Source organism: Acinonyx jubatus, chromosome B1 (assembly GCF_027475565.1).
Source record: "Acinonyx jubatus isolate Ajub_Pintada_27869175 chromosome B1, VMU_Ajub_asm_v1.0, whole genome shotgun sequence".
Taxonomy (NCBI): domain Eukaryota; kingdom Metazoa; phylum Chordata; class Mammalia; order Carnivora; family Felidae; genus Acinonyx; species Acinonyx jubatus.
Window position 1 is genome coordinate 39,123,579 of NC_069382.1, and position 26,908 is coordinate 39,150,486.

Here is a 26,908-nt window from a genome sequence, read left to right on the forward strand (position 1 = left end):
TATAATGATAGCGAACCACAGGATGGACAGGGGAGGTAGTTCTGAGCAGACCACCTTTAAAGCTGAGACCGAAAGGGAGGGAGCAGCCGTGAGTGGTGGTGTGGGTTAGGGAGAAGTAGGAGGGCGTGGGCTCCCACCTGGGGTAGGGGTGAACAAACGATGAGTAAGGGATGCGTTGAATCCTTGGGGAGCACATAAAGCGATCTACAGTGATTTAGGTTTTGTTTCTGACCAGTAAGGAGAAAGGGACTAGCTGGGACTCTTGGTGAACCTGCTTACTTTGGAGTATCAGGAAGAGAAAGAGCACTGGACTAGAGTCAGAAGCCCTGAATCCTCCACTTGTACTGTCCTGTACTGGTTGTACCCCTTACGGGGTGTCCTTCTGTAACCAGACCTGGGGAATCAGAATGTTCTCCCTGACACATCCATCTGGAGAGGTTCCCTGGATTTCTACCAAGATGTGTGTCCATCACGATGCTGACAGTGCCCCATGCCCCAGGAAGAAGAAGACATGTGCTGAGTCAGCAGTGTCAGGGTGAGGATTCAGAGACCCCTACCCCCCCGCCCGTCCTCTATCTTGCTAGAGAGGTCTGAGGCTTTCTGGTCACTTCCTGCTCTGTCTGAAATCCTGGGGGCAACTGGAGACTAATCTCTTTTCTCTCCCTTCTTATAGTAAGGGCTTAGAAATAATATCCTATGTTCATATATCACGACCTGGCCAAGATTCTCAAAGCCCTTTACAAACATCAGCTCTACCTTGAAGTAGTCAGTTCCCAGGCTGAGAGCTGTGTCATTGCAGAAAACGGGAGAGCACGGGGTATGTCAGGGCCAAATATCAAAGTTAATCTGTGACTAAGAAAAAAATGGAAAAAAACTTTCTTAATTCTGAACAGTGCTATTTCAAATCCATATCATGTACATTCCCTTGTCCTTTCTTACATACATTATCTGAAATAGCAGTCATAAATATCTAGCTAGTATCCAGCACCAAATTTCATTTAAATGTAAGTCGAAGACATTTTTTTAATGTTTATTTATTTTTGAGAGAGAGAGAGAGAGAGAGCAGGGGAGGCACAGAGAGAGAGGGAGACACAGAATCCGAAGCAGGGTCCAGGCTCTGAGCTGTCAGCACAGAGCCCGACATGGGGCTTAAACTCACAGACCACAAGATTGTGACCTGAGCTGAAGTTGGACACTTAACTGACTGACACACCCAGGTGCTCCTAAAGACTTTTTTACTACAGAAATAATCTCCTAGTTATTCTTAGTTTAATACTAAGACCAGGAGGTAGTAAGGAACAAATAATACCTTGATTTGTAGCCCCTGAGGCATCCCTGGGATCTTCAATTATCTTAAAGTCAGGTGTGAAATTCTTTTTTTTTTAAATTTATTTATTTGTTTTGAGAGAAAGAGAGAGACAGACAGACAGCATGAGTGGAGGAGGGGGAGAGAGAGAGAGAGAGAGAGAGAGAGAGAGAGAGAGAAACCCAAGCAGGCACTGTCAGCGCAGAGCTTGACATGGGGCTTGAACTCACAAACTGTGAGATCATGACCTGAGCCAAAATCAAGAGTCAGTTTCTCAACCGACTGAGCCACCCAGGTGTGAAATTCTTAAAACCAAGCTAATGTTGATTCATTTATCCTTAAAGATAACAACATGACACATTATGTGTCCCACATTCCCATTATATCCATGAGGTGTTAAGGCTAAGAAACAGGATTTGTCATTAAGGATGAAAAAGCCTACAAAGGTGGCAGCAAGAAATGAAATTTACTGAGTCCCTACTACACGCCAGAGAAGGTACCAGTCACATTCACACATATGATCTCATTTAACCTCTTAACAACCCAGGAACTAGGCATTGCCTCTATTTTACAGATGAAGAGATTGAGGGTCAGAGAGACAAAATGACTTGCCCAAGTTTACAGAGCAGGATTTCTGATTCCTAACTCCTAATTCCTGCTCAGTTCTTACTCAGGGTCCACTTGACCAAGAAGACCAAGCTTGCCTCCTTTGCTAAGGCCAGAGTGAGGCTGTAGAGAAAAAAGGAAAAGAAGATGCTGAGGAAAGAAGGTCAGAGATAAATCCACAGACTTGAAAACATGCCATTGCAAGTTGTGGAAAATGATCAGACTTTGGGAAGATCTCCCTGGCCTTTACAGCAAGGCTGTCCCTTCGATAGCAGGTTGGTTTCCGATTTCTTCTCAAAGACTAGCTCCAGGGATCTATCCCATAAAGCCTTCATGTGTTTGCTAAACTTTTTGTTGATCTAAAACAGGAATCAGCTGTTGGAGAAACAAGGCTAGTTTGAGATGTTGGCCTTGGCAGACATTCAGGTGGTTTTATTTTCCTCGGGAAGACAAGGGGGGTAGAACAGAAAACTCTTGTCAGCTACTCAGAATCTTACTGTCCTATTGGTGCGTACGCCCAACAGTGACTAGCCCAGCATGTTACACTGTGCCCAGTGCATAGTAGGTGCTCAGTAAATGCTTCTTGGGTGAGTGAATTTGACATCTGTTGTCATAGTAATTATTCACATGATAATATTTAGGCCAAGGGCTCAACTCTTTCTCAGTAAAGAAAGGGTGGTTTCATTTTTCCATTACCTTTAAGGTGCGTGCAGTGCAGTTTTCCTAAACTTGGCACTAAGTACTTTCTTGTGTAGTCTTAGTGAGTTGGTGTTAATAATCTATTTATGATTTATAGGGTTTTGATTACTCTCTGGAAGTAGGAAGGAGGGAGACAAATGAGTTTCCAAAATAAAATCAATAAAATAAAAATAGCTCCCCATAGAGGACTTTCTCAGGATGTCGCTAAATTTGTGCTTGACAAAGGTCTTTGGTTGAGAGGATGGAGGAAAAATGTCTAAATATACCAGAGGAAAGTAACGGAAATAGTGGACAAGACAGAAGAACTGCATTTAAAAAAAAAACAAAACAAAAGAACAAGCATTTCAGTTGTGGAAGCTGCCCTGAGATGTGATTTTCTCCTAAGTAGGTAGAATTTTATTCTCTCTGTGATATGAATCAGGGAGCATCTTTCCGTGTCCGAGAGGGACAGGAGAAAAGGAGAGGCTTTTATCACTTTTGTCTTTATTTTGAGCGAGGTATACGGGGGTGACTGGAGAGAGTTTCCTGTCAGTTTGCTCTGGTGTGAGATTGGGGTAGTTCTGTGCTTGGGAAAAGCTCATGACTTCTGCACCTTTCTGGCTTGCAGAACTTCTATAGATCCTGTAAGACCTAACTTAAATATCTCCTCCCTTGGAAGCTCTCCCTGATTTTCTCCCTGTCTCACTGTCATTTGTGTAATGACACAGTACTTATGTAGATTTTCCTTATGGTGTTTATCATATTACAGTCATTATTTTTTACACAACTAACACTATGTCCTCTCCTTGAAGGCAGGGCTGTATTTTACTCTTCTTCTTCCCCGGGATCTAGCAGCGTGGCTGACATCTGGCAGGCTCTCAATAGACCCTGTGGAATGAATGGCAGATCGAGTGAATCCTTACTTCATTCTCTCCTAAATGCCCTTCTAGACCATCAGATGTCCCAGCGGTCGAGACATGGAAAGCCAAGGACTAGGAACTAGTCTCCACAGGAGCAGCGCTAAGAGAAGCACTGGACATCTTCCATCAGCTCCCTCGTCTGAGGCAAGGGAGGATTTCTCCACGTTAGCCAGACTTCACTTAACAATGCCTAACCTTGGCCAAGTCAGTTCAATTCATCCTAGAACCTACCTCATAGGCGGCTGTGAGAATTACAGGAGTTCATTCCTATGACAACCCAAGCAGAACAACCCAGCACTTAGGAAGTGCTCAATAAATCTTAGGTATGATTATTAGCTACTCTGAAACTGAGATCTGTGTGTAACACCAATAGTAGCTTTTTTTTTAACATCATTTTTATCTTGTTTTTACCATCTCTTTTCTTTTATCCTTTATCTTTCTTTTACCTTTTTAGTTTTAAAGAGCTAGGGGAGCCTGGTTGGCTCAGTCGGTGGAGTGTACAACTCTTGATCTCAAGTTGTGGGTTCGAGTCCCATGTTGGGTGTACAGATCACTTAATAATAAAATCTTAAAAAAAAAGTGGGGCGCCAGCGTGGCTTAGTTGGTTAAGCATCCAACTATTGATTTCGGCTCAGGTCATCAGACAGGTTTGTGGTTTTGGGCCCTGTGTCGGGCTCCTTGTCAGGCTCTGTGCTGACAGAGCAGAGCCTGCTTAGGATTCTCTCTCTCCCTCTCTCTCTGCCCCTCCCCTACTCACACATGTGCACTCATGCTCTCCCTTTTTCTCTCTCTCAAAATAAATAAATTGTAATAAATAAATAAGAATTTAAAAATTAAAAAATAAAAATGTAGATCACAGCCTGATGGAGTTAAGTGCCTCCTATTCCATGCAGCCTCCCTGCCTGCCACCATGCTGTAGAGTTCATCTTTCCTTTTTGCTCCCATAGTGTTTGTGCCATACGTGGCATGTACATGACATTGCACTCCCAATCCAATCTGTGCGAGCAGGATAGCTATGATAATATTCTCTGTGGTTCAATGAAATGCACAGAGGTTTCTCATACTTTGGCTTTTCCCATGATTCAGAAGCAGGGCTTAATGTTTAATGCAGAGGCTGGATATAGCAGAGAAGACCGCAACCGGGGAAACCGAGATTCCAGCCAGATCAATCACTAGAACCTTCTGTCTCTGTAGGCAGGGGTAATGTGATACCTGCCTTGCTAATTCCGAGTGGTTGAGAAATGTAAATGAGAGAGAAGAGAGATGACAACCTTTTGCAAATCAAATGCAATAAAAGTCCATTATTCTCTGGCTAAAATTAAATAGACAAGAAATAGCAAGTACTGGCGAGGATGTGGAAAAAAGGGAACCCTCATGCACTGTTGGTGAAATGTAAACTAGTGCAGCCACTGTGGAAAACAGTGTGGAGGTTCCTCAAAAAATTAAAAATAGAAGTATCGGATGATCAGGTATTTACCCAAAGAAAATGAAAACACTAATTTAAAAAGATATATGCACCCCTATGTTTATTGCAACATTATTTACAATGGCCAAGATATGGAAACCCAAAGGTCAATCAATAAATGAATAGATAAAGAAGGTGTGGTATATATACACAATGGAATATTACTCAGCCATAAAAAAGAATGAGGTCTTGCTACATGGTGGACTTGAGAGTATAATGCTAAGTGAAATAAATCAGATGGAGAGAGACAAATACCATGTGATTTCACTTATATGTGGAATCTAAAAAACGAACAAACAAAAAAGCTGAAACAGATCCAGATCCAGAGAACAAAGTGATGGTTGCCTGAGGGGAGGGGGGTGGGGGTGGGGGTGGGGGTTAGGCAAAAAGGGTGAAGCAGTGTAGGAGATACAGACTTCCAGTTATGGAATGAATAAGTCACGGGGATAAAAAGTACAGCATGGGGAATATGGTCAATGGTACTGTAATAGCTTTGCATGGTGACAGACAGTAGCTGCATTTGTGAACATAGCATAAGGTATAGGCTTGTCGGATTACGATGCTGTACACCTGAAACTAATGTGACACTGTGTGTCACTATACTTTATTGAGAAAAAGTCTAGTATTATTGCGACTTCTAAAAAATGGAACCTAAGTCAGCAGGCTGGCTTTTGTGAGTGTCAGCTTGCCCCACTCCTACGATTTCTCTTGCTCTGTTTTGGGTATTGGAGATTTTTAGGTTTTGACTCTGTGTTGACCTGGAGGCATTCACCAGGCCACGATGATGCTGGTGGCCTAACTTTGCTGGAAGTCATTTCCAAAGTCGTGGCTAAGGTCAGAGGAGCTGTGACTTCTTGTTGTCTCTCACTGAAATGAGCTCATGTTTTCAAAACCTCAAGAAAAGTGAAAAGTACTAATATTAAAGGCCAAGAGCCCCTGGACCACTGTTTTATGTGAAAGATTAATAAAAGTTTAATCTCAAGGAGCAGTTGGAGAAGGGCATGTGTGTGAAGCCGTGAGAGGTTTTTTTGTTTTATTTCTGTTAACTTCTTAAACCTATCTGCACTTTAAAAGTTTTTATTCTCTCCCCCACAAGCCCGAATACAACACTTCTTACTGATTTTTATTAATTCAAAATACCTGTGAATTCCACAGCCTGTAACTTGCAAACGTGGAATACATCGCTGAGGAAAGAGACGGGTACATAGAAAAAATATGCTTATTTAAATCGTATTTTTATAATGGAAGTCAAAGGAGAGCTGGAGTAGCCATACTTATATCAAACTAGATTTTAAATTAAAAGCTGTAACAGGAGATAAAGAAGGTCATTATATAATAATTACAGGGTCTATCCATCAAGAAGAACTAACAATTATAAATGTCTATGCGCCGAATACAGGAGCCCCCAAATATATAAAACAATTACTCACAAACATAAGGAACCTTATTGACAAGAATGTGGTAATTGCAGGGGACTTTAATACCCCACTGACAACAATGGATAGATCATCTAGACACACGGTCAATAAAGAAACAAAGGCCCTGAATGATACATTGGATCAGATGGACTTGACAGATATATTTAGAACTCTGCATCCCAAAGCAACAGTATATACTTTCTTCTCGAGTGCACATGGAACATTCTCCAAGATAGATCACATACTGGGTCACAAAACAGCCCTTCATAAATATACAAGAATTGATATCATACCATGCATACTTTCAGACCACAATGCGATGAAGCTTGAAATCAACCACAGGAAAAAGTCTGGAAAACCTCCAAAAGCATGGAGGTTAAAGAACACCCTACTAAAGACTGAATGGGTCAACCAGGCAATTAGAGAAGAAATTTAAAAATATATGGAAACAAACGAAAAGGAAAATACAACAATCCAAACGCTTTGGGATGCAGCAAAGGCAGTCCTGAGAGGAAAATACATTGCAATCCAGGCCTATTTTCAGAAACAAGAAAAATCCCAAATACAAAATCTAACAGCACACCTAAAGGAAATAGAAGCAGAGCAGCAAAGACACCCTAAACCCAGCAGCAGAAGAGAAATAATAAAGATCAGAGCAGAAATAAACAATATAGAATTTAAAAAAACTGTAGAGCAGATCAATGAAACCAAGAGTTGGGCTTTTTTTTAAATTTTTTTTAACGTTTATTTATTCTTGAGACAGAGAGAGACAGAGCATGAATGGGGGAGTGGCAGAGAGAGAGGGAGACACAGAATCCGAAGCAGGCTCCAGGCTCTGAGCCATCAGCCCAGAGCCCGACGCGGGGCTCGAACTCAGACTGCAAGATCGTGACCTGTGTTGAAGTCGGACACTTAACCGACTGAGCCACCCAGGCGCCCCAAGAGTTGGTTTTTTGAAAAAATAAACAAAATTGACAAACCTCTAGCCAGGCTTCTCAAAAAGAAAAGGGAGATGACCCAAATAGATAAAATCATGAATGAAAATTGAATTATTACAACCAATCCCTCAGAAATATAAGCAATTATCTGGGAATACTATGAAAAATTATATGCCAACAAACTGGACAACCTGGAAGAAATGGACAAATTCCTAAACACCCACACACTTCCAAAACTCAAACAGGAGGAAATAGAAAGCTTGAACAGACCCATAACCAGCGAAGAAATTGAATCAGTTATCAAAAATCTCCCAACAAATAAGAGTCCAGGACCAGATGGCTTCCCAGGGGAATTCTACCAGACATTTAAAGCAGAGATAATACCTATCCTTCTCAAGCTATTCCAAAAAATAGAAAGGGAAGCAAAACTTCCAGAATCATTCTATGAAGCCAGTATTACTTTGATTCCTAAACCAGACAGAGATACAGTAAAAAAAGAGAACTACAGGCCAATATCCCTGATGAATATGGATACAAAAATTCTCAATAAGATACTAGCAAATCAAATTCAACAGCTTATAAAAAGAATTATTCACCATGATCAAGTGGGATTCATTCCTGGGATGCAGGGCTGGTTCAACATTCACAAATCAACCAACGTGATACATCACATTAATAAAAGAAAAGATAAGAACCATATGATCCTGTCAATCGATGCAGAAAAAGCATTTGACAAAATTCAGCATCCTTTCTTAATAAAAACCTTCGAGAAAGTCGGGATAGAAGGAACATACTTAAACATCATGAAAGCCATTTATGAAAAGCCCACAGCTAATACCATCCTCAATGGGGAAAAACTGAGAGCTTTCCCCCTGAGATCAGGAACACGACAGGGATGTCCACTCTCACCGCTGTTGTTTAACATAGTGTTGGAAGTGCTAGCATCAGCAATCAGACAACAAAAGGAAATCAAAGGCATCAAAATTGGCAAAGATGAAGTCAAGCTTTCACTTTTTGCAGATGACATGATAATATACATGGAGAACCCGATAGACTCCACCAAAAGTCTGCTAGAACTGATACATGAATTCAGCAAAGTCGCAGGATAGAAAATCAATGTACAGAAATCAGTTGCATTCTTACACACTAATAATGAAGCAACAGAAAGACAAATAAAGAAACTGATCCCATTCACAATTGCACCAAGAAGCATAAAATACCTAGGAATAAATCTAACCAAAGATGTAAAAGATCTGTATGCTGAAAAGTATAGAAAGCTTATGAAGGAAATTGAAGAAGATATAAAGAAATGGAAAAACATTCCGTGCTCATGGATTGGAAGAATAAATATTGTCAAAATGTCAATACTACCCAAAACTATCTACACATTCAAGCAATCCCAATCAGCATTCTTCTCGAAGCACCAGCATTCTTCTCGAAGCTAGAACAAGCAATCCTAAAATTCATATGGAACCACAAAAGGCCCTGAATAGACAAAGTAATTTTGAAGAAGAACACCAAAGCAGGAGGCATCACAATCCCAGACTTTAGCCTCTACTACAAAGTTGTAATCATCAAGACAGCATGGTATTGGCACAAAAACAGACACATAGACCAATGGAATAGAATAGAAACCCCAGAACTAGACCCACAAAAGTATGGCCAACTCATCTTTGACAAAGCAGGAAAGAACATCCAATGGAAAAAAGACAGTCTCTTTAACAAATGGTGCTGGGAGAACTGGACAGCAACATGCAGAAGGTTGAAACTAGACCACTTTCTTACACCATTCACAAAAATAAACTCAAAATGGATAAAGGACCTGAATGTGAGACAGGAAACCATCCAAACCCTAGAGGAGAAAGCAGGAAAAGACCTCTCTGACCTCAGCCACAGCAATTTCTTACTTGACACATCCCCCAAAGGCAAGGGAATTAAAAGCAAAAATGAACTATTGGGACCTCATCAAGATAAAAAGCTTTTGCACAGCAAAGGAAACAATCAACAAGACTAAAAGGCAACCAATGGAATGGGAAAAGATATTTGCAAATGACATATCGGACAAAGGGCTAGTATCCAAAATCTATAAAGAGCTCACCAAACTCCACACCCAAAAAACAAATAATCCAGTGAAGAAATGGGCAGAAAACATGAATAGACACTTCTCTAAAGAAGACATCCAGATGGCCAACAGGCACATGAAAAGATGCTCAACGTCGCTCCTCATCAGGGAAATACAAATCAAAACCACACTCAAATATCACCTCATGCCAGTCAGAGTGGCCAAAATGAACAAATCAGGAGACTATAGAGGATGGAGAGGATGTGGAGAAACGGGAACCCTCTTGCACTGTTGGTGGGAACGCAAATTGGTGCAGCCACTCTGGAAAACAGTGTGGAGGTTCCTCAAAAAATTAAAAATAGACCTACCCTATGACCCAGAAATAGCACTGCTAGGACTTTACCCAAGGGGTACAGGAGTACTGATGTATAGGGGCACTTGTACCCCAATGTTTATAACAGCACTCTCAACAATAGCCAAATTATGGAAAGAGCCTAAATGTCCATCAACTGATGAATGGATAAAGAAATTGTGGTTTATATACACAATGGAGTACTACGTGGCAATGAGAAAGAATGAAATATGGCCCTTTGTAGCAACGTGGATGGAACTGGAGAGTGTGATGCTAAGTGAAATAAGCCATACAGAGAAAGACAGATACCATATGTTTTCACTCTTATGTGGATCCTGAGAAACTTAACAGAAACCCATGGGGGAGGGGAAGGAAAAAAAAATGAGGTTAGAGTGGGAGAGAGCCAAAGCATAAGAGACTCTTAAAAACTGAGAATAAACTGAGGGGTGATGGGGGGGTGGGAGGGAGGGAAGGGTAGGTGATGGGCATTGAGAGGGCATCTTTTGGGATGAGCACTGGGTGTTGTATGGAAACCAATTTGACAATAAATTTCATATATTAAAAAAAAATTTATGATTTAGAAAGTTTTAAAAATAAATAAATAAATAAATAATATTTTTATATCCACATTACTGGCTTATTATTTTCTCCTGGATTTAAAATTCTTTTTTCATGTTTATTTATTTATTTTGAGAGAGAAAGAGAGAAGCAGAGCACAAGCAGAGGAGGGGCAGAGAGAGAGGGAGAGAGAGAAAATCCCAAGCAGGCTCCGAGCTGCCAGCACACAGCCTGGCTCAGGGCTCAAACTCACAAACCGTGATATCATGACCTGAGCCGAAGTCAAGAGCCAGGTGCTTAACTGATTGAACCACCCAGGCGCCCCTCTTCTGGCCATTTTTTATTTGCATGTAATATAATACGCCGATTCGTTTCATAACTTGCTAACATACCTACCAGTTTAAAAATCGGAAGACTAGAGACTAGTAAAAATGGTAGTAATTCTGTAGCTCTGACTAAAGTTTTTGGGTGGGAGATATATAATGACACTAAATGAAGACAAGGGAATCTTCCTACAATCTCCACCCACTGTTCCTATAAACCATTAGCAGAACTGAACAATGTCTCCTGAACTTGAATAGGTAATTAACTTACTTTAATATAAACAGACAAAAAATATTATGTATGTATGTTAACATCAAGTGAGATATTTAGGACATCCTCACCAGGAAGATTTGAAGTCTGTGGGAGAATAAGCCATAGCTGGACATTCAGTGAAAAACGAGTAATTGCTAATAACAATAACAAAAAACAACCAATGAAACCAAACTTCTCACCTCCTTTCAAAGAAGTGTCAGTATTTTGTCCTTTATGTCACATATGCAAAAGTAGGCTTTGAAGGGTAGTTATTCCCTGACAACTTTAGGTCAAGCCCCTCTGAACAGATGCTTAGGAAACAGGCTGTAATCAAGCTAAAAGCAATCATCTGAGCAGAGAGCTAAAAATATTTCAAAATGCCTTTTTTAGGGGTGCCTGGGGGGCTCAGTCGGTTAGGCCTCCGACTCTTGATCTCAGCTCAGGTCTTAATCTCATGGTCGTGAGTTCAAGCAGGGGTGAGGGAGTGCCTTGGTGGCTAAGTCTTAAGTGTCTATTTCTGCTTGGATCATGATCTCGGAGTTGTGAGATTGAGCCTCGCGTCTCCATGCTGGGTGTGGAGCCTGCTTTCTCTCTCTCTCTCTCTCTCTCTCTCTCTCTCTCTCCCCTCCTTGTGTTCCCTCTTTTAAAAACAAATGCCTTTTGGGGCACGTGGGTGGCTCAGTCAGTTAAGCGTCCGACTTCAGCTCAGGTCATGATCTTGTGGTTCAAGAGTTTGAGTCCCATGTCAGGCTCTGTGCTGACAGCTCAGAGCCTGAAGCCTGCTTGGGATTCTGTGTCTCCCTCTCTCTCTGCCCCTGCCCCACTCATGCTCTGTCTCTCTCACTCTCAAAAACAAACATTAAAAAATTAAAAACAAAAAACAAATGCCTTTTTAGTTATACCAGGAAAATATGTATTCATTATTTTGTTTCAGGCTTTACTTTGTTCTGAAATTCACTTTGTTCTGTCCTACCTGTTTTCTCTTTCTAGAAAGGGAGCGAGAGGAAACATTAGGGGAAGAGTCATCCTGTGGAGGACCAGTGGGGATGAAGGACAGTTTAAGATCCCTGGTTGCCTGCTCCAGTTGCAGTGCCCTAAATGGAGGGGGGAGGGGTGCAGGAAGCAGGGGGGTGGGGTGGGGGAACTGCGCTCTGCAATCTTTCCCCACTTACTCCAAGTAGCCAGGGAGTGGGCCCAGGCCTCCGTGTCAGAGTCTGCTTGGGGCATGCTTTTGAGCCTCCAGGACCAGCTCTCCCACCCTTGCAAAAGGAAATGAAAAGTAATAGACCCTTCCTAACCATTCCCAGATATCTTACTGAGGAACCCAATATGCTGTGTAAGATAATTATTTTTCAAATATTATTTAGAGTCTTTCTAAATAGAAAAGAATGGAAATAATTAGGTTAGCAGATATCATGCTTGGATTGACAGTTACCTGTTTGAGCCACACATTTGTTGTCATCAGTTGATTCTTTTCATCCTAAGAAAATGGCAATTAGAAAAATGTAAATTCAAATTAAGTGAAGTTTTGAGATTTATTTTGTCAGAAAGACCTCCCTTTGCTTAAAATAAAAAATAATAATTAAAGCAAATAGCAGCTCATTATGGTGATATTTATCCAAAATCGCATAACCCAGGGGTGCCTGTGTGTCTTAGTTGGTTGAGTGTCTGACTCTTGATTTCAGCTCAGGTCATGATCCCAGGGTCGTGGGACCAAGTCCTGCATCAGGCTCTGTGCTGTGTGTGGAGTCTGCTTGGGATTCTCTCTTTTTCTCCCTCTGCCCCTCTTCCTGACTTGCTCTCTCTCTCTCTCTCTCAAATAAAAAAAAAAAAATTTCAATTGCATAACCCAGAAAGTATGGTAAGGCCGCAAAGTAAGAATGAATATTAGTTAAATCAGAGATCGGTTTTGCATGATTTTCTAGAAGGAATCCTTGGGCATTGAGTCAGCTGAGGTAGGTGAGTGTGCAACTGGTAGGGCAGGGGATTTAGGAAACAGGAGACGATTATTCTGGGACTTCGGGGACCGCACCAGAATGACTTTGCAGAACTGGCTTAACGTTCACTGGTTTCCCAGGAACGCAATAATTGTCAGAAGTGGGAGCCCAACAGGAAAATGAGCAGAGAATGTTAAGGTCTGGGTGGTGTCAGGGGAACAGGTGGAATCCTGAGGGGATTCAGGAGGGTGATGAGTCACCAGGCGCTCACAGGGTGCTGGCAGCATCCGCCCTCTCTCCCTGTAGACACCCCTGCCAGCCCTCACGCAGTTCGGGTGACACCGAATCAGCCCAGGGGACACTAATGAGCCCTCGGCTCAGTTCTCTCTTCTCTCCATCTCCTCTGTTCTCCCTGGGTGCTCATCCTGGTTCTCAGCAAACCCACCAGGGACAATGTCTGTCTTAACAACCATATCCATCCCCCAGCAAAGAGGTGCACACTCATAGTGCCGCAATGAAAATTTACTCCCCAGCACTTCTCATTCCTTCCTCGGGTCATTTCACTGGCCTCTTGGGGCAGATTTTCTCTCACAGTAAGTTATTTTTAAAATTGAAATGGTAGACATGGGGAAAGAAAACAAAATAAAGTCTTAGATTCACAAACAGGTTAAGGAATGCATGTTCTTTTTAGCTTAGTGCCAAGGATTACTCACCACATCCACGAGCTGAGATATTTTCAATCCAAAATATACTTTTATGGTGTCATTAGAATTTAATACAGGACGAACCCATTTCTGATAACCTTGGAATAAGCGTCTGAGGAGGGCGTCTTCATTTTCAGCAATTGAACTGAATCCTGCAGCAGCTGTAAGATCATGAGCAAAACCTGAATTAATGGGAAAAGTATAATGGCTGGTTTAGCATCCTGTGGCCTGAACCTTCAGGTGTTCAGCAAAGGCAGCTTTGCATATACAGGGGTTCCCTAACCATTCCCCATGCCCACAACACATGGCTGAAAGTAGATTCTATGCTTTACCCAGAGCTTTGCTCTCTCATGGGATTTTCCCACCATGAGGTCAGCACCTTGATCCCCAAACAATCACCCACAGCCACCCCCTTACCCTCCACCTCACATCTCACCTGAGATGCCACCTCCTTACAGACATGGTCTCTGCCCCTGTGCTATAGTCCACTACTGCACCCTATCCGGCTCCATCATGTCCTTACCACAATGTGTTGTATACCTGTCATCATCTGTCCTTCCCTTGAGCTCCATGATGGCAGACATGGTATCCCTTTTTATTTGATGATGTTTATCCAGCACCTAGACTAGTGCCAGCCCACAGCACATGCTTATTTTATATCTATTTAATGAATAATCCAATGACAGGAATATGTCAGGGCCATTTTTCATGCATTTGGCACGTATCCATTGAGCACACATATCCACTGAGCACCTACCACATCCCCTGTGCTGTTCTTTTTCCTTCCTCCTGAGGAAGTCTTCCCTTACAAAGACTCCCTGGTCAAGAACCAGGTTCTAACACTCCTCTCCGCCCCTTCATGTCTGAGAGCCCAAGAAACACCCCAACTTCAAGCTTTGACCCTCAGGCTGAAGAAATGGTCTAGGAAGGCAGTCTAGAGATACGTTTTGTTTCTTTTCAGTATTATGCTATCAAACATAAAACATGGCAGCTTTATTGTTGCTGTTTTTTTTTTTAAGTTTACTTATTTACTTTGAGAGAGAATGAGCATGGGAGAAGCAGAGAGCGAGGGAGAGAGAGAATCCCAAGCAGGCGCCATGCTCAGTGCAGAGCCCCACAGGGGGCTCAAACTCATGAACCATGAGATCAAAAGTTGGATGCTTAATGGACTGTGCCACCCAGGTGCTGTTATTATTGCTGTTTTAGATATAGCCCCTTTCTTCATATATCCAGTGCCCTATTAATCTCCTACAACAACTCATTCTGCACTGTATGGCTTACCGTAGGAAACCTTTTCTTCTGCTGAGTGACACATGATGGGCAATGATCATGTACCAGACACCCCGAAGTTTGCCCAGTAAAACCCAAAGATTCTTAGCAGGAAGAAGAGCAAACATTCCTAGTATGTACACGAGAACTTCACTTTACTAAAGGAGTAGCAATTCAAAATGCACCCTTTTTTTAAAAAAATTGAACCATAAATAGCCTACAGTAGTATATTAATTTCAGGTATACAACATAATGATTCAACAATTATGTACAATACTCAGTGCTCATCATAGTAAGTGCAATTACGATTTGTCACCAAACAATGTTATTACTGTCTTATTGACTCTATTCCCTATGCTGTACTTTTCATCTCTGTGACTTATTTATTTTTTATTTATTATTGTAACTGGAAGTTTGAAACCCACTCGTAATGCTCCTAGGGGTAAACAGAGGTGTCAATAAGATGGGTTACATACTCGGGCTGCTCCCACCCCTTTCTCTTATGTTCCAAAAATATATGAAAATGCAAATGAGTGATGGAGAGAGCTTATGTTTGTGCTTAGTTATCTGAAAAGCTAACTGTTCTCAGGGAGCCTGGGCGGCTCAGTCGGTTAAGCATTGGACTCTTGATTTCGGCTCAGGTCGTGATCTCACGTGATCTTTGTGCACAGCACAAAGCCTCTTTGGGATTCTCTCTCTCCCTCTCTCTCTGCCCCTTCCCCCCTTCCCTCCCCCTCGCTCTCTCAAAATAAATAAATAAACTGGAAAAAAAAAAGCTAACTGTTCTCAAACTTTGATACTTCAGTTCTTAACAAGCAGAGCAGCACAAAGGAGCAGGTCAGCTGGGTGGCTGCCAGGACAGCACTCTGCAAAACCTTACTGGAAGTGGAGGGAAGGTAGGAGTTGAAATTCCCCGAAGCCTCCTGAGGGATGGAGTGTTCACCTGCTCAGGCTAAACTTCACGAATTCCCTACCCCACATCTGGTCTTAACTTCCTTCAAAATACATCATAACTCTGATTCTTTCCCACCATCTCCACTGGTACCACTTTAGTCACAAGTTCCATCATCTCTCTTGGATTCTTGTGCTCCTTCTTCCTGCCTTCCACTCTTGCCCCTTTTACAGTTCATTTCCTGCTCAGCAGATGGAACCAGCTCTTAAAGGCAGAAGAGGTTTATGTAAGTTCCTGCCCAAATCCTACAAATGGCTTCCCATCAAACGCAGACAGACATCTCACATCCTTGCCATAGTTTCCCAGGCTCTTGTATGGCCCCTACCCTCTCCCACTCTGCCCTCACCCCTCCTCCCCAGAGCTTCAAGTCCATCTGCTCTTTCTAGAACATGCCTGTAGGCTTCTGTTTGGGGAAGACTCTTGCCCTGAAGAGGAATCCATGCTCATTCCTTCATTTTGTCCCATCTTTGCTCAAATGTCATCTCCTTGAAAGGTCCTTCTGGGTTACACAATGTAAAATCCCTCCTCACACTTTATCCCCTTAATGATGCTTTATCTTGCATGGGAGCACTGGAACATATTGTATGTTTCTTTGTCTATTGTCTGTCTGCCCCATTGGAAAATGCCAGCTTCATGAAACCTTTCTTACTTCCGTCTCCCAGCTCCATGGGGCCTGGCACATCATGGCTGCTGAGCACACCCTTGTGCAGCAACATAGTGAGCTACTTTGCTGAGTGGTGTTTGGAGAATTTGGGCCAGAGCTGAATTTATCTGGAGGGGAGAGAAGCAGGGAGGTCACAGCTGTCCTCCCTCGGTCTCCCCTGGCAGGAGAATATTGTTGGGTGGGCACCATGACAGTGACTGCTGGTTCCCTGCTCAACAGCCACTTACCCTTTCTTTTTCAGTAACGGATGCTATGTTTATTCAGAATTGAAGGGTGCCAGCTTAAAATGTTCCCTTCTCAGGCCCCTTACAGCTAGGGATGGCCATACGACATATACATGCCACTTAAATCCAAACAGAAGCCACAGGGTGAGGTTTGTAGGAAATACTGTTGAAGAGGATGGACTTGGTCCAATATGCACATTTCACCTTTCATCTTTCACCCTTTGCTCCCTTTTCTTCCTGCCTAGAGGTAGAACATGGCATCTAGGGATCTGGCCACCCAGGTATCTCACAAGCCTGATGAAAGCTACACACATAAGATGGCAGAATAGAAGGGCAGACAGAGCGCGGGACCCTGATAGCACTATAGGACCATCAACCAGCCCAGGACCGCTCGCCTCCAAATTTCTTGGTGTGTGAGAAAAACAATCTTCCCTTTTGGATAGGCTCTTATGGCCATTGTTACACGAATCTGAGTGTAGTCCTAGTGGCCAAGAACGGCACTGCCCTTCCCCAAAAGCCCTTGTGTCCCAGTTCAGCCCAGTGAGAACAATTTACTTAAGACACCACCTCACAATGGATGGAGACACTCCAGGAAGTGTGAGAACAACTGAATAACGTCTGAACCAACACACACACACACACACACACACACACACACATACACGGACTTCTTAGCTTGGACAACTCTAAGCCATTATAATTCTGAGAACAGAAATTGTACTTTTGAACTCCCTTTCCTGGAAGGAAAATCTTACTGTCAGTTTGCAGGGAGGTAGACTTACACATTATGACCTTGACAATCCCCAGCTCTTGCCACCCTCAAAGCTGTACCCTCTGTGAGAATGATTAGATCCTGCTCTTTGTCGGGATCTAAAGGGAAATAAGCAGATTTGCTCTTTCAGGGACCTTCGTATGTTTTGACCCATGTTGCCAATGTCAGAGGGTGAGCTGTTGTCTGAATCAAGGCACAGAAAGCATAAATCTGTACTGGCCGTTATGGACTAAATACTTGTATGCCTTCAAATTCCTGTGTTGAAGTCCTAACCCCCAATGTGACTATATTTGGAGACAGAGCCTATAAGGAGGTATCTAAGGCTAAATGAAGTCATCAGTGTGGGGCCCTAAATCAATAGGACTGGTGTCCTTATAAGAAGTGGAAGAGACATGAGAGTGTTCTCTCTCCCCATGCAAGCACGAGGAAAAGCCAGGTAAAGACGCTGCCAGAAGACAGCTATTTACAAGCCAGGAAGAGAATTCTCACAGAGACCATTTTTGCTGACACCTTGATCATGGACTTCTAGGCTCCAGAACCGTGAGAAAATAAATTGCTGTTCAGCCACACAGTCTGTGGTATTTTGTTATGGCAGACTGAGCTGACTAGACTCAAACAGATCTTACCAAAAAAAAAAAAAAAAAAAAGCCAAAGTTTTAATGCTTTCTGCCTAAATCTTCAACCTTCCTGAACTTCCCCAAATAAAAGTTGAGGTCATTGATGTTACTGAAGCAGATGTAGACGATAGCTCTGGAAATTTTCTAGTTTGTCCTTGCAAAATAGAACATTATAACGAAAGGAAATTGTTTCCACTGTTGATTCTTTGAGACTAGCGACTCAAGAAATACTTTGTGATATTTGGGGAAAGAACAAATGAAGGAGTTAACGCACAAAAGCTCCAATGGCGCTTTCTGTGCACAGAGGGAGGAGGAGGCAGAGTGACCCCAGCTCACTGATCTAGAGGATGTAGAATCGCAGATGTTCTCAGGATTTCTAGGACAAGGGGTATCTGTTTTAAGGAATATCTGGATCCCTGAAAATCTGTGTGTAAACCAGTTTTGTAAATGGACTTGTATTTTAAATTAATTAGACAAGATCAATATTCTAAGATACATCTCAGCAATGCACTGACAAGTCAACAAACTGCTCTTGGAAGCTGAGTGACTCCCTGAGTGGGTGCTTGCATTTCCCAAAGCCCGCTTTATGAAGGAGGGATGGGAGAACATTTGTATTCATAAATAAATACCAGCACTAAATAAGAAGGACAAGTGAAATGATGACGAAGTGAAGACAATGGAGCTAGAAAGGACTTTGAAGATGTTCTAAGTCCCTCATTCTACAGATGAAGATCCTGGGGTGCCAAGAGGGGCAGTGACTTACTCAGGGTCAACCTAGTTAATGAGTGGCAGATGTGTTCATGTCTTTGAACATAAATTTGTTGTTATTGCTTTTTTTTGTTACTGTGTTGTTGTTAGCATTGTATTTACCAAAATACTTTACTTTAAAGCGATCTATTGCCAGGAAGAATGATATTCTAAAACCAGGTCGCAGATAATATTTGTTTGATGGTGTAGACAGACACTCAATGTTGGTGATGGTATTCCATAATCCAACTCAATCTCCCTCTACTGCAGTTGGGACCTGGCAGCTGGCTTGGCCCTGGTGTCCCTTGAATGGACACTGAGGTCACTCTCCTTAGAGATGGACACCCAATGCTTTATAGTGGGAGCAGTCCTGCTTCAGACTTGACCATGGTCCCCTCCCTTTCTTTGCATTAAGTCTTGCTTTGCACCCCTTACACACACACACACACACACACACACACACACACACACACAGACTCATACTCAAACACACACACTTAGTCTAATGCACATCTTCAGAGGATGTGTGCTGCCTGTTACAGCTTGTCACCATTTCTTTTGGTAAAAAGGAATTTCATTGCTCCCTTAAATCCCGATTCTCCCCCTTTATTTTTCTCCTCTCCCTATTTAATCTTTGTCTCATTTTCTTTGTCAAAATATTTCTCTTGGGACGATGTAAGCAACTCTGCAGGTGGAAGGCAAGAAGAGGGAGAGCACATGCAAGTGATCAGACAGGTGGGGAGCTCTCTGCCTGATTCCAGTAATTTCCTCCATGTGGAACTCAGGCTGGGAAAGTGCTCTAGGAGGGCACTCTGCTCTTGGCTCTGGACATGGAGTCTCTTGCCAAACTCGTCACTCGTTAGAACAAGAATCCAACAAATATTTATTTAACATTGAGAGCCACTGGACTCAGATTTAGATATATGAGTTTTGGTCTTGTTTCCAAACCTTGGCAATCTTCATTAAGCAAGGCATTTAAATTCTCCCAATAACAATAAAATGGTGGATGATTGGTAAGCCCCTACCAACTCACACATGCTTTATGTCCATGAAACACTCATAAAATATGACCTATTAATGCCCAATATTTACTATTCTGAAGACACAAAAAAGAGCCAATGTTTAAGATGTGCCATTGATTGGAGGACATCGCTCCTGGCTGCCATTTACTGCAACAGAAGAGGCATCTGGATAAAGATAACTGAAGCTATGAAGGGATTAGACAGGACTCACTACCCATGAGGAGGTTAGGGCTCTCTCAACCCCTATAAGTGGAATCATGAGAGATTTGGATGAGGTACCCAGTTCCAACTTGAGGCAAAGAAATTTTCTTTGAAACTTATAACTTGACGTTCTGGCCTCTTTATTCTTCTTGACCACGTTTCTTTTCCTTTCTTCAGGCTCTCAGACTTTCTGGTCTCTCCTCACCCAATTATCAAAACCCACGTTCTGGGACATCTGGGTGGCTCAGTCAGTTGAGTGTCCAACTCTTGATTTCAGCTCAGGTCATGATCTCATGGTTCATGAGATCAAGCCCTGCATTGGTCTGTCTGCTGTCAGTGCTGAGCCCACTTTGGATCCTCTGTTTCCTTCGCTCTCTGCCCCTGCCTCACTCATGCTTTCTCTCTCTCTCTCTCTCAAAAATCAACATTAAAAAAAAAAACACTTTCTGCAAAGTTTTGACAAGTTCATGCACGCTGAGGTATAAATAACTGATAAGACTTAATCAGTGAAAATTCACATGCTTATTTATGGTTTTATTGAAGACAACATCATTGTTTATCCTTAGCTAAGAGAGTAAAAAAGTTATTAAGACTTTTAAACCTTAGCAAATATGGTTGGGAGAGACACATTTTTTTTGTTTTGACACTTTTTGGTATATTTTGGTTTTGTCCTTCTATTGTCACCAGCCTGTCCAAAAAAATCATACCACAAATAGGCTGGCTTCTGCTGTCAACACATAGAGCTCACCCTCAGGGTGAAATCAAATAATAAATATTGAATGGATTCTTGCTAGCGTGAGAATTTATTAGAATGATTTTGTTTTTCCCCCTCTCTCATATCCCATGCTGGAATCATTCCTAGGATACAGGACACCCTCAGTAAATATTTATTGAATGAATAAACACATGTCACCATGTGGTAAGAATGATGGGAAGATGAGTAAGAGACAGTCCCCTGTTTCTGGGAGCAGACACAAACCCACAAAGCATGAATTCGCAACAGAAGAGATGTCACATGCCCATACACAATTATTCTTTCCACCAAAGCCAGAAATATAAAAATGAGGGGTTGCCCCTTGTGATTTGGAAAAGGTAGTTTTGTGTAACAAAAAGAAGCCATTTCCTTTGCAATGAAAAGTAAAGTTACAAAACTTAAGGAAAGGTGCTACTGATCTGAAAATAGAAATAGATGCCAATGGATCTCGAAATATCCACAAATGTGAGAGTTACTACAAGTTATTACATAGATTGATTATAGATCTGTGACAGACATCTACAGCACAGTATAAATTCCCAAACTCTTGCAGCCTATGCAATGGAGAATGAGTACCAGTCTCCCCTCTAATTCCAATTTTCTTGTGTAACCATCATTGTGTGAGGAAGAGGATCATAGGTGAACTAAGAGGGTTTATGCCAACTCCCCCCACTTACCAGTGAGCGACTTCCCTGGGGAAAGAATGGTAAGAACCCATTCTTTCACAGTAAATAGGATAGTGCATTAAAGCAGAAAAAACATCAGACACATGTGTATTAATTGTATGCTAAAACACACAGAAGTTGATGATTATTTTTACAACTGACCAACTGCATTTCAGACTTTGCAGGAACCAAATTTAGTGATATTTGAAAGTGGGTGTGATGCCCTCTGCACTTAAAAACTACTGGTTTTGAGTCCCCAGTATGAGGAAAGGCTACATTTTTAAAGATATGATAATGTTCAGGTATGTTCGTGCCTAGATTTGCAATCTAGGATTTATTCAATCTAGGATTTATTTCAGGACTTGGGCAGATCTCAGTGCCTCTGGCTCTCCATCTGAAAATAGCAGTAGTCAAGCATGGCAAAAATACTAGCGAGAAATGAATACAAATTGCTAATGGGGCAACAGTGTGTTTCTTGCCATCTGGCTCCTGGCTCTAAATGGTTTCCGCTGCAATGGGAAAAGATTTGTGTTCTGAAGTTACATAAAAAGGGAACTGATTCCCAAACCCAGATAACTGGCAGGTGCAAATGACCATCTCCCCTAAACTTTTCAGTTATTTTCTTCCTCTTTCCATTTCTCTTCTGTCTGTCTGTCTGTCTCTCCCTCTCTCCTTTTACGTGCCCTCTTCCTTTATTAAGAATTCCCCTACTTTCAGGTAGATAGTAGTCACAGAAAACTCACACATGTTCATAGACATTTGATGCATACTTTTGCTTCATTGTGATATACAAACATACTAAATATATCTACACACAAATTAAACTTTGTAGATAGGTCTACAGGATAGATGGGATAAAATATACACACAGATATAGTGATTATTAGTAGATATGATATAAAAATGTTGATGTAGTAAATTGCTGTGCCAAATATTTTAACAATTCTGAGTAGCATCCAGGGCATTGGGTAACATTTTTCCTGCTTTTATATCTTCCAACCAAGTTCATGATTCAAAAGCAAAAGCACAGTAAATGACAATAGCATAAACATTATGGAATTCATAGGTGTGATGATTTCTTTAGCAATATACAGATTTCCTAGAATTACTCATTGGAGCCACATTTTAAAAGTTATCCTAAGATACCTATACATTACATTTTATCATCCTAACATTATGAATACTGTATTTCCACCTCCCTGGCTTAAATAGTTTTGCGGTGATGAAGTTTTAATTTACTCTAACTTGAGCTTACCTGAGGGAATGACACCAAGGACAATGAGCAGCAGGATGAAGGCTGGCAGCATCATGATGTCAGGCTAGGAAAGATAATTTCTTCCTTTATAACAATATAGCATTTCCATCAGAAAGGGAGGTTTTGAAAAGAAAATGCAGTAGTTCAAAATCCGAAGTGGAACCCGAGGGGGAGACACCTGAAGTGGGAATAAGACCGTCTCACACCATCTCACGTCAGTGCGATGGTTCTTAAACTACACTTCATTGATTTCCAGTGAGCTGTCAGAGCGTGTAAGTCTAAAACGTATCTCTGGGTCCTAACTCCTGACTTATTAATCTGCTCTCTCACAAGGAGATGCAGGACAAAAGGGAAAGGATGAGGCTGGACCACTTCTGAATGTTCTGTGGTATTTTGCTCACGGTTGGAGATCTGAGCAAAGGAGAAAAACTACGTTTTATCACATGTGTCGCAGAAGTTAGTGAGAAGTTTCTCATACATATTATTCCTCTATTGTCTCTTTATTTTGGACTTGGAGCTTAGGAATAATGACTATGAGGGGGTTAAGAGGTATAAAATTCCAGTTATAAGTCACAGGGAGGTAATGTACAGCATGGTGACTATAGTTTATAATACTATTGCATATTTGAGAGTTGCTAGAAGAGTAGATCTTAGAAGTTCTCATCACAAGAAAAAAGATTCGTAACTATGTGTGCTGATGGATGGCAACTAGCCTTATTGTGACCACTTGCAATATGTCCAAATATCGACACCTGAAACTGATATAATGTTGGATGTCTATTATACCTCAATTGACAAAAAAGAATAATGAATATATCCTGTGCCTCTCATGACTAATGTGTTCTAATGTCACAGGATCCTCTGACATTCCCTTGGGCCCACCAGATCCACCTTATCTTCTACAAGAGAGAGTGTGGTCGGAGCTTGGTCTGGTTGTTTCCCTAATGGGACTTGGAGGCTGATAATGCCACTCTTTCTTTGATTCACCTTCTTCACAGTAGATCAGATTTTCATCTAGTTCAGTGGTGTCCACACCCAGAGGACCCCTCATAAATTCAAATCTAATGAATGGACAACTGTAAGTTAGGGCTGGATACAGGAGAGGGCCAGGTGGGAGCAGGTATCTGGATGGGGACCAGGTGATGGAGTCCTAGGCTCCAGGGCACTGAGAAACTCCACTTGGGCAATACCGAGTCCATCTTTGGCCCTCCATCTTGTTTTTGCCTCTGGGAACAGGTGGCAACATGTTAGATAACTAGTAAAGAGCCCTTCTGGGCACAGCTGACACCGTCTTAGGTAACTAGTAGAGGGTCCCTCTGGGGCACAGCTGGAGCTATATTAGATAACTATTAGCCCCTGTGGCGGGCTGGTGTGCCACCTTAGATAACTACCCTGTGGCCACACCACCGTGCCCCTCACTCCATAAAATCTGGGGATTAAGGTCTGGATGGCTGCACAGAATAGGAGTGGAGATAGCTTCGTAGTGCCCTGGATGGTTGGTCCATTCGCTCTCCTGATTGCCCTTGCCAGTAAGCTACACTGAAGAAAAAACTGTGCAAACGGTATGGCGTGGCTTGCTTCAGTTTTCAGTACGAAAGTGCCTCTCAGTCTGTAGGATACATTACTGACCGTCCTCCACTTTCTAACACTGATTTCATCCAATTAAAAATTGTCTTGATGTTCTCTTACTAAGCCCCCACTATGTGCCATCAGCAATTATCAAACCCCAGGCCCTGCTCAGTAATATGTAATCAAAACGGCCCTGGCTGAGGAGGTAGGACTCTGCTCCTCTCTGAGAACCCCTGAGGACGAGGCTCTGTTCTTTTGTTCCTGTATCTCCACTTTCTCTCCAGTGCCTATCACGGGAAATGCTTGAGAGTGTTGCTTGGAAGAAAGGAGGAAGAAGGAAGCAATCAGACATCAATTTCCTTTGCATCTGATTTCCTATGCATTGTGTTCCAGGTCTGCTGTGAATTTACAACTGTCTCGGGTGTAAATTAGCCACTAACCCAGAGGTGCAGGAAGTGTCACCTTTCTTTATTTCAATGAATCAAATAAAATGAAGCTTGCCCTTCCACTGAGCAGGCAGAAAAAATCAGTCTCAGTCATTACAGGAGCTCCCTCCTCTCATCTAGGGTAGCGAAAGAAATGGGAAGGCTTATGTGGTCCCCAAAATACAGGGAGGGCCCTGCAGACTCTAGTCATCTGGACCACGGCAGGTGGGTCGGTGGCCGGCCCACATGGTCCTCTGGAAGTGGCAGTTGTGCCCCCCTCGGCTCGGTTCTGCCAGAACTGGAGGTCTGGGTGATAGAACGCCCCCTTTCTGAGCCTCCACACGGCTACTGCCACCTGAGGACGGCCGCCTCCGTCGGTGCCACCATGGCAGCGTGGTCCTGGCTGCTGCAGGGATAGCCAGCCTCTGGCCCCTTCTGCAGTTTTTTGCAAAGTTCTCACCCTTCTCCCCTACAGCTTCCCCTGTACTCATCTTGTCTCCCTCCCACTCTAGAAACCTCAAATAATCTTCTCAGTGAGTTTAGACTTTTAGTGAAAGCAGACATCAAATAAACAGGAAGAGAAGTTGTCTTTATGCAGCTTCTGCTGTGAGTCCCTGGAAACATAAGGAGCCCTGGAAAATATAGGAAAGAAACACACAAAGAACAAAACACAAATCCTTATCTCAAAAAATCATCCCATTTTGAACATGTGTGCATGTTCCCTCACCTGTCCTATAACCAGCAATAAACATGAGCTGACAGCTGCCTGGGCTTTGGTGTTGGGTCTATCAAATCAGAAATAATCAGAGGTCTGGGATGCCTGGGTGGCTCAGTCAGGTAAGCATCTGACTCTAGGTTTCAGCTTAGGTCATGAGTTCACGATTCGTGAGTTCAAGCCCCACATCAGACTCTGCACTGACGGTGTGGAGCCTGCTTGGGATTCTCTCTGTCCCTCTCTCTCTGCCCTTCTCCTGCTTGTGCTCTCTCACTCAAAATAAATAAATAAATTCAGAAAAATTACTTAAAAAAAAAAAAAGAAAGAATCAGAGGTCTCCATTATCAACAGAGGACAAGTTTACATTCTAGGACCCCAAGCAAAACCTCTGCTCCTCCATCACTGACCCAATGTGCAACCTGTGAAGAGTAAGCTGGCTCATTGTGAGGCTCTGGAATGCTCTCCAGACCACTTCCATAGAACATGTACACACGGCAGTCACAAAAACAAAACTAAAGGTGAGAGAAAGCAGATTGCTTTCAACTGAAGATTTGAAAAGTTACAATCAGTATTTATTTATTTATTTATTTAGATTTTTTTTTTTTTTTAAGATTTTATTTCTTTAGAGGCATCTGGGTGGCTCAGATGGTTAAGCATCAGACTTCAGCTCAGGTCATGATCTCACAGTTCGTGAGTTCAAGCCCCGTGTCTGGCTCTGTGCTGACAGCTCAGGGTCTGAAGCCTGCTTCAGATTCTGTGTCTCCCTCTCTTTCTGTTCCTTCCCTGCTCACGCTCTCTCTCTCTCTCTCAAAAATAAACATTTTTTAAAAATTTAAAAATAAAATATATTTAAAAAATTTTTATTTAATCTCTACAACTTGCAACCTTGAGATCAAGCGTTGCATCATGCTCTACCAACTGAGCCAGCCAAGCACCACTGATCAGCATTTTTAAAAGTTTATTTATTTATTTATTATTTATTTATTGAGAGAGAGAGAGAGAGAGAGAATTTTTTGGGTTTGAAACGTATTAACTCAAAAGGCCTGGAGAGAGAGCACTTTAATACAAAAGGGTTGACTGCTTTCCTTCCACTGCTCTCTTGTGTGTGACATCCTCCCAATAGGCATCGCTCTCAGAGATTTGAAGTTCATGGCTTTTAAATACATGTTAAATTATTTCCTGAGATCCAGCCTTGAGCCAAGGGGCTCCTGGAAAGGCTTTGCATTTCTCCAGCATTGGTGTTAACAGCGAATAGGACCCAGAGAAAGGACTTGCGACGATGGACATGCGGTACAGGACTTGGGGGCCCCCTGGTGGACTGTAGATCATACTGCAGTCTTAGGTCAACAGTCTCCGTTTTTAAAGGTTGTACGCTTTAGCTGCTATTCGTTCCTTAAATTTTAAATTAAAAAAATAAACTAAAATAAACACAGGCTGCCCAAATCCAAAACTACGCATCAGAAGGCAATGGGTGTTGGTCTAACAGCTCCACGCATCCTCAGACAGCTCCCAGCAAGTTGGGGCAAGCCCCCTGCAG

The 26,908-nt window shown here is 42.3% G+C and overlaps 1 protein-coding gene across 5 annotated transcripts in view; it reads right to left on the bottom strand.

The window, feature by feature from the left end:
- CHRNB3 (cholinergic receptor nicotinic beta 3 subunit) overlaps positions 1-22,890 on the bottom strand; it is a 35,961-nt gene extending 13,071 nt beyond the window's left edge. For 2 of the 5 annotated variants that reach the window (XM_015088524.3, XM_027071569.2), the window contains exons 1-3: positions 22,663-22,890; positions 13,530-13,681; positions 12,315-12,359 (exon numbers count right to left, since the gene is read on the bottom strand). In XM_015088524.3, coding sequence (XP_014944010.2) covers positions 12,315-12,359; positions 13,530-13,681; positions 22,663-22,717 — 252 coding nt within the window. In that variant the 5' untranslated portion in view covers positions 22,718-22,890. Of the gene's footprint in view, positions 1-12,314; positions 12,360-13,529; positions 13,703-22,662 lie in introns of all 5 variants that reach the window. The other 3 variants (XM_027071567.2, XM_027071558.2, XM_027071570.2) reach the window with 2 other exon arrangements.
- Positions 22,891-26,908: the final 4,018 nt, after the last annotated feature.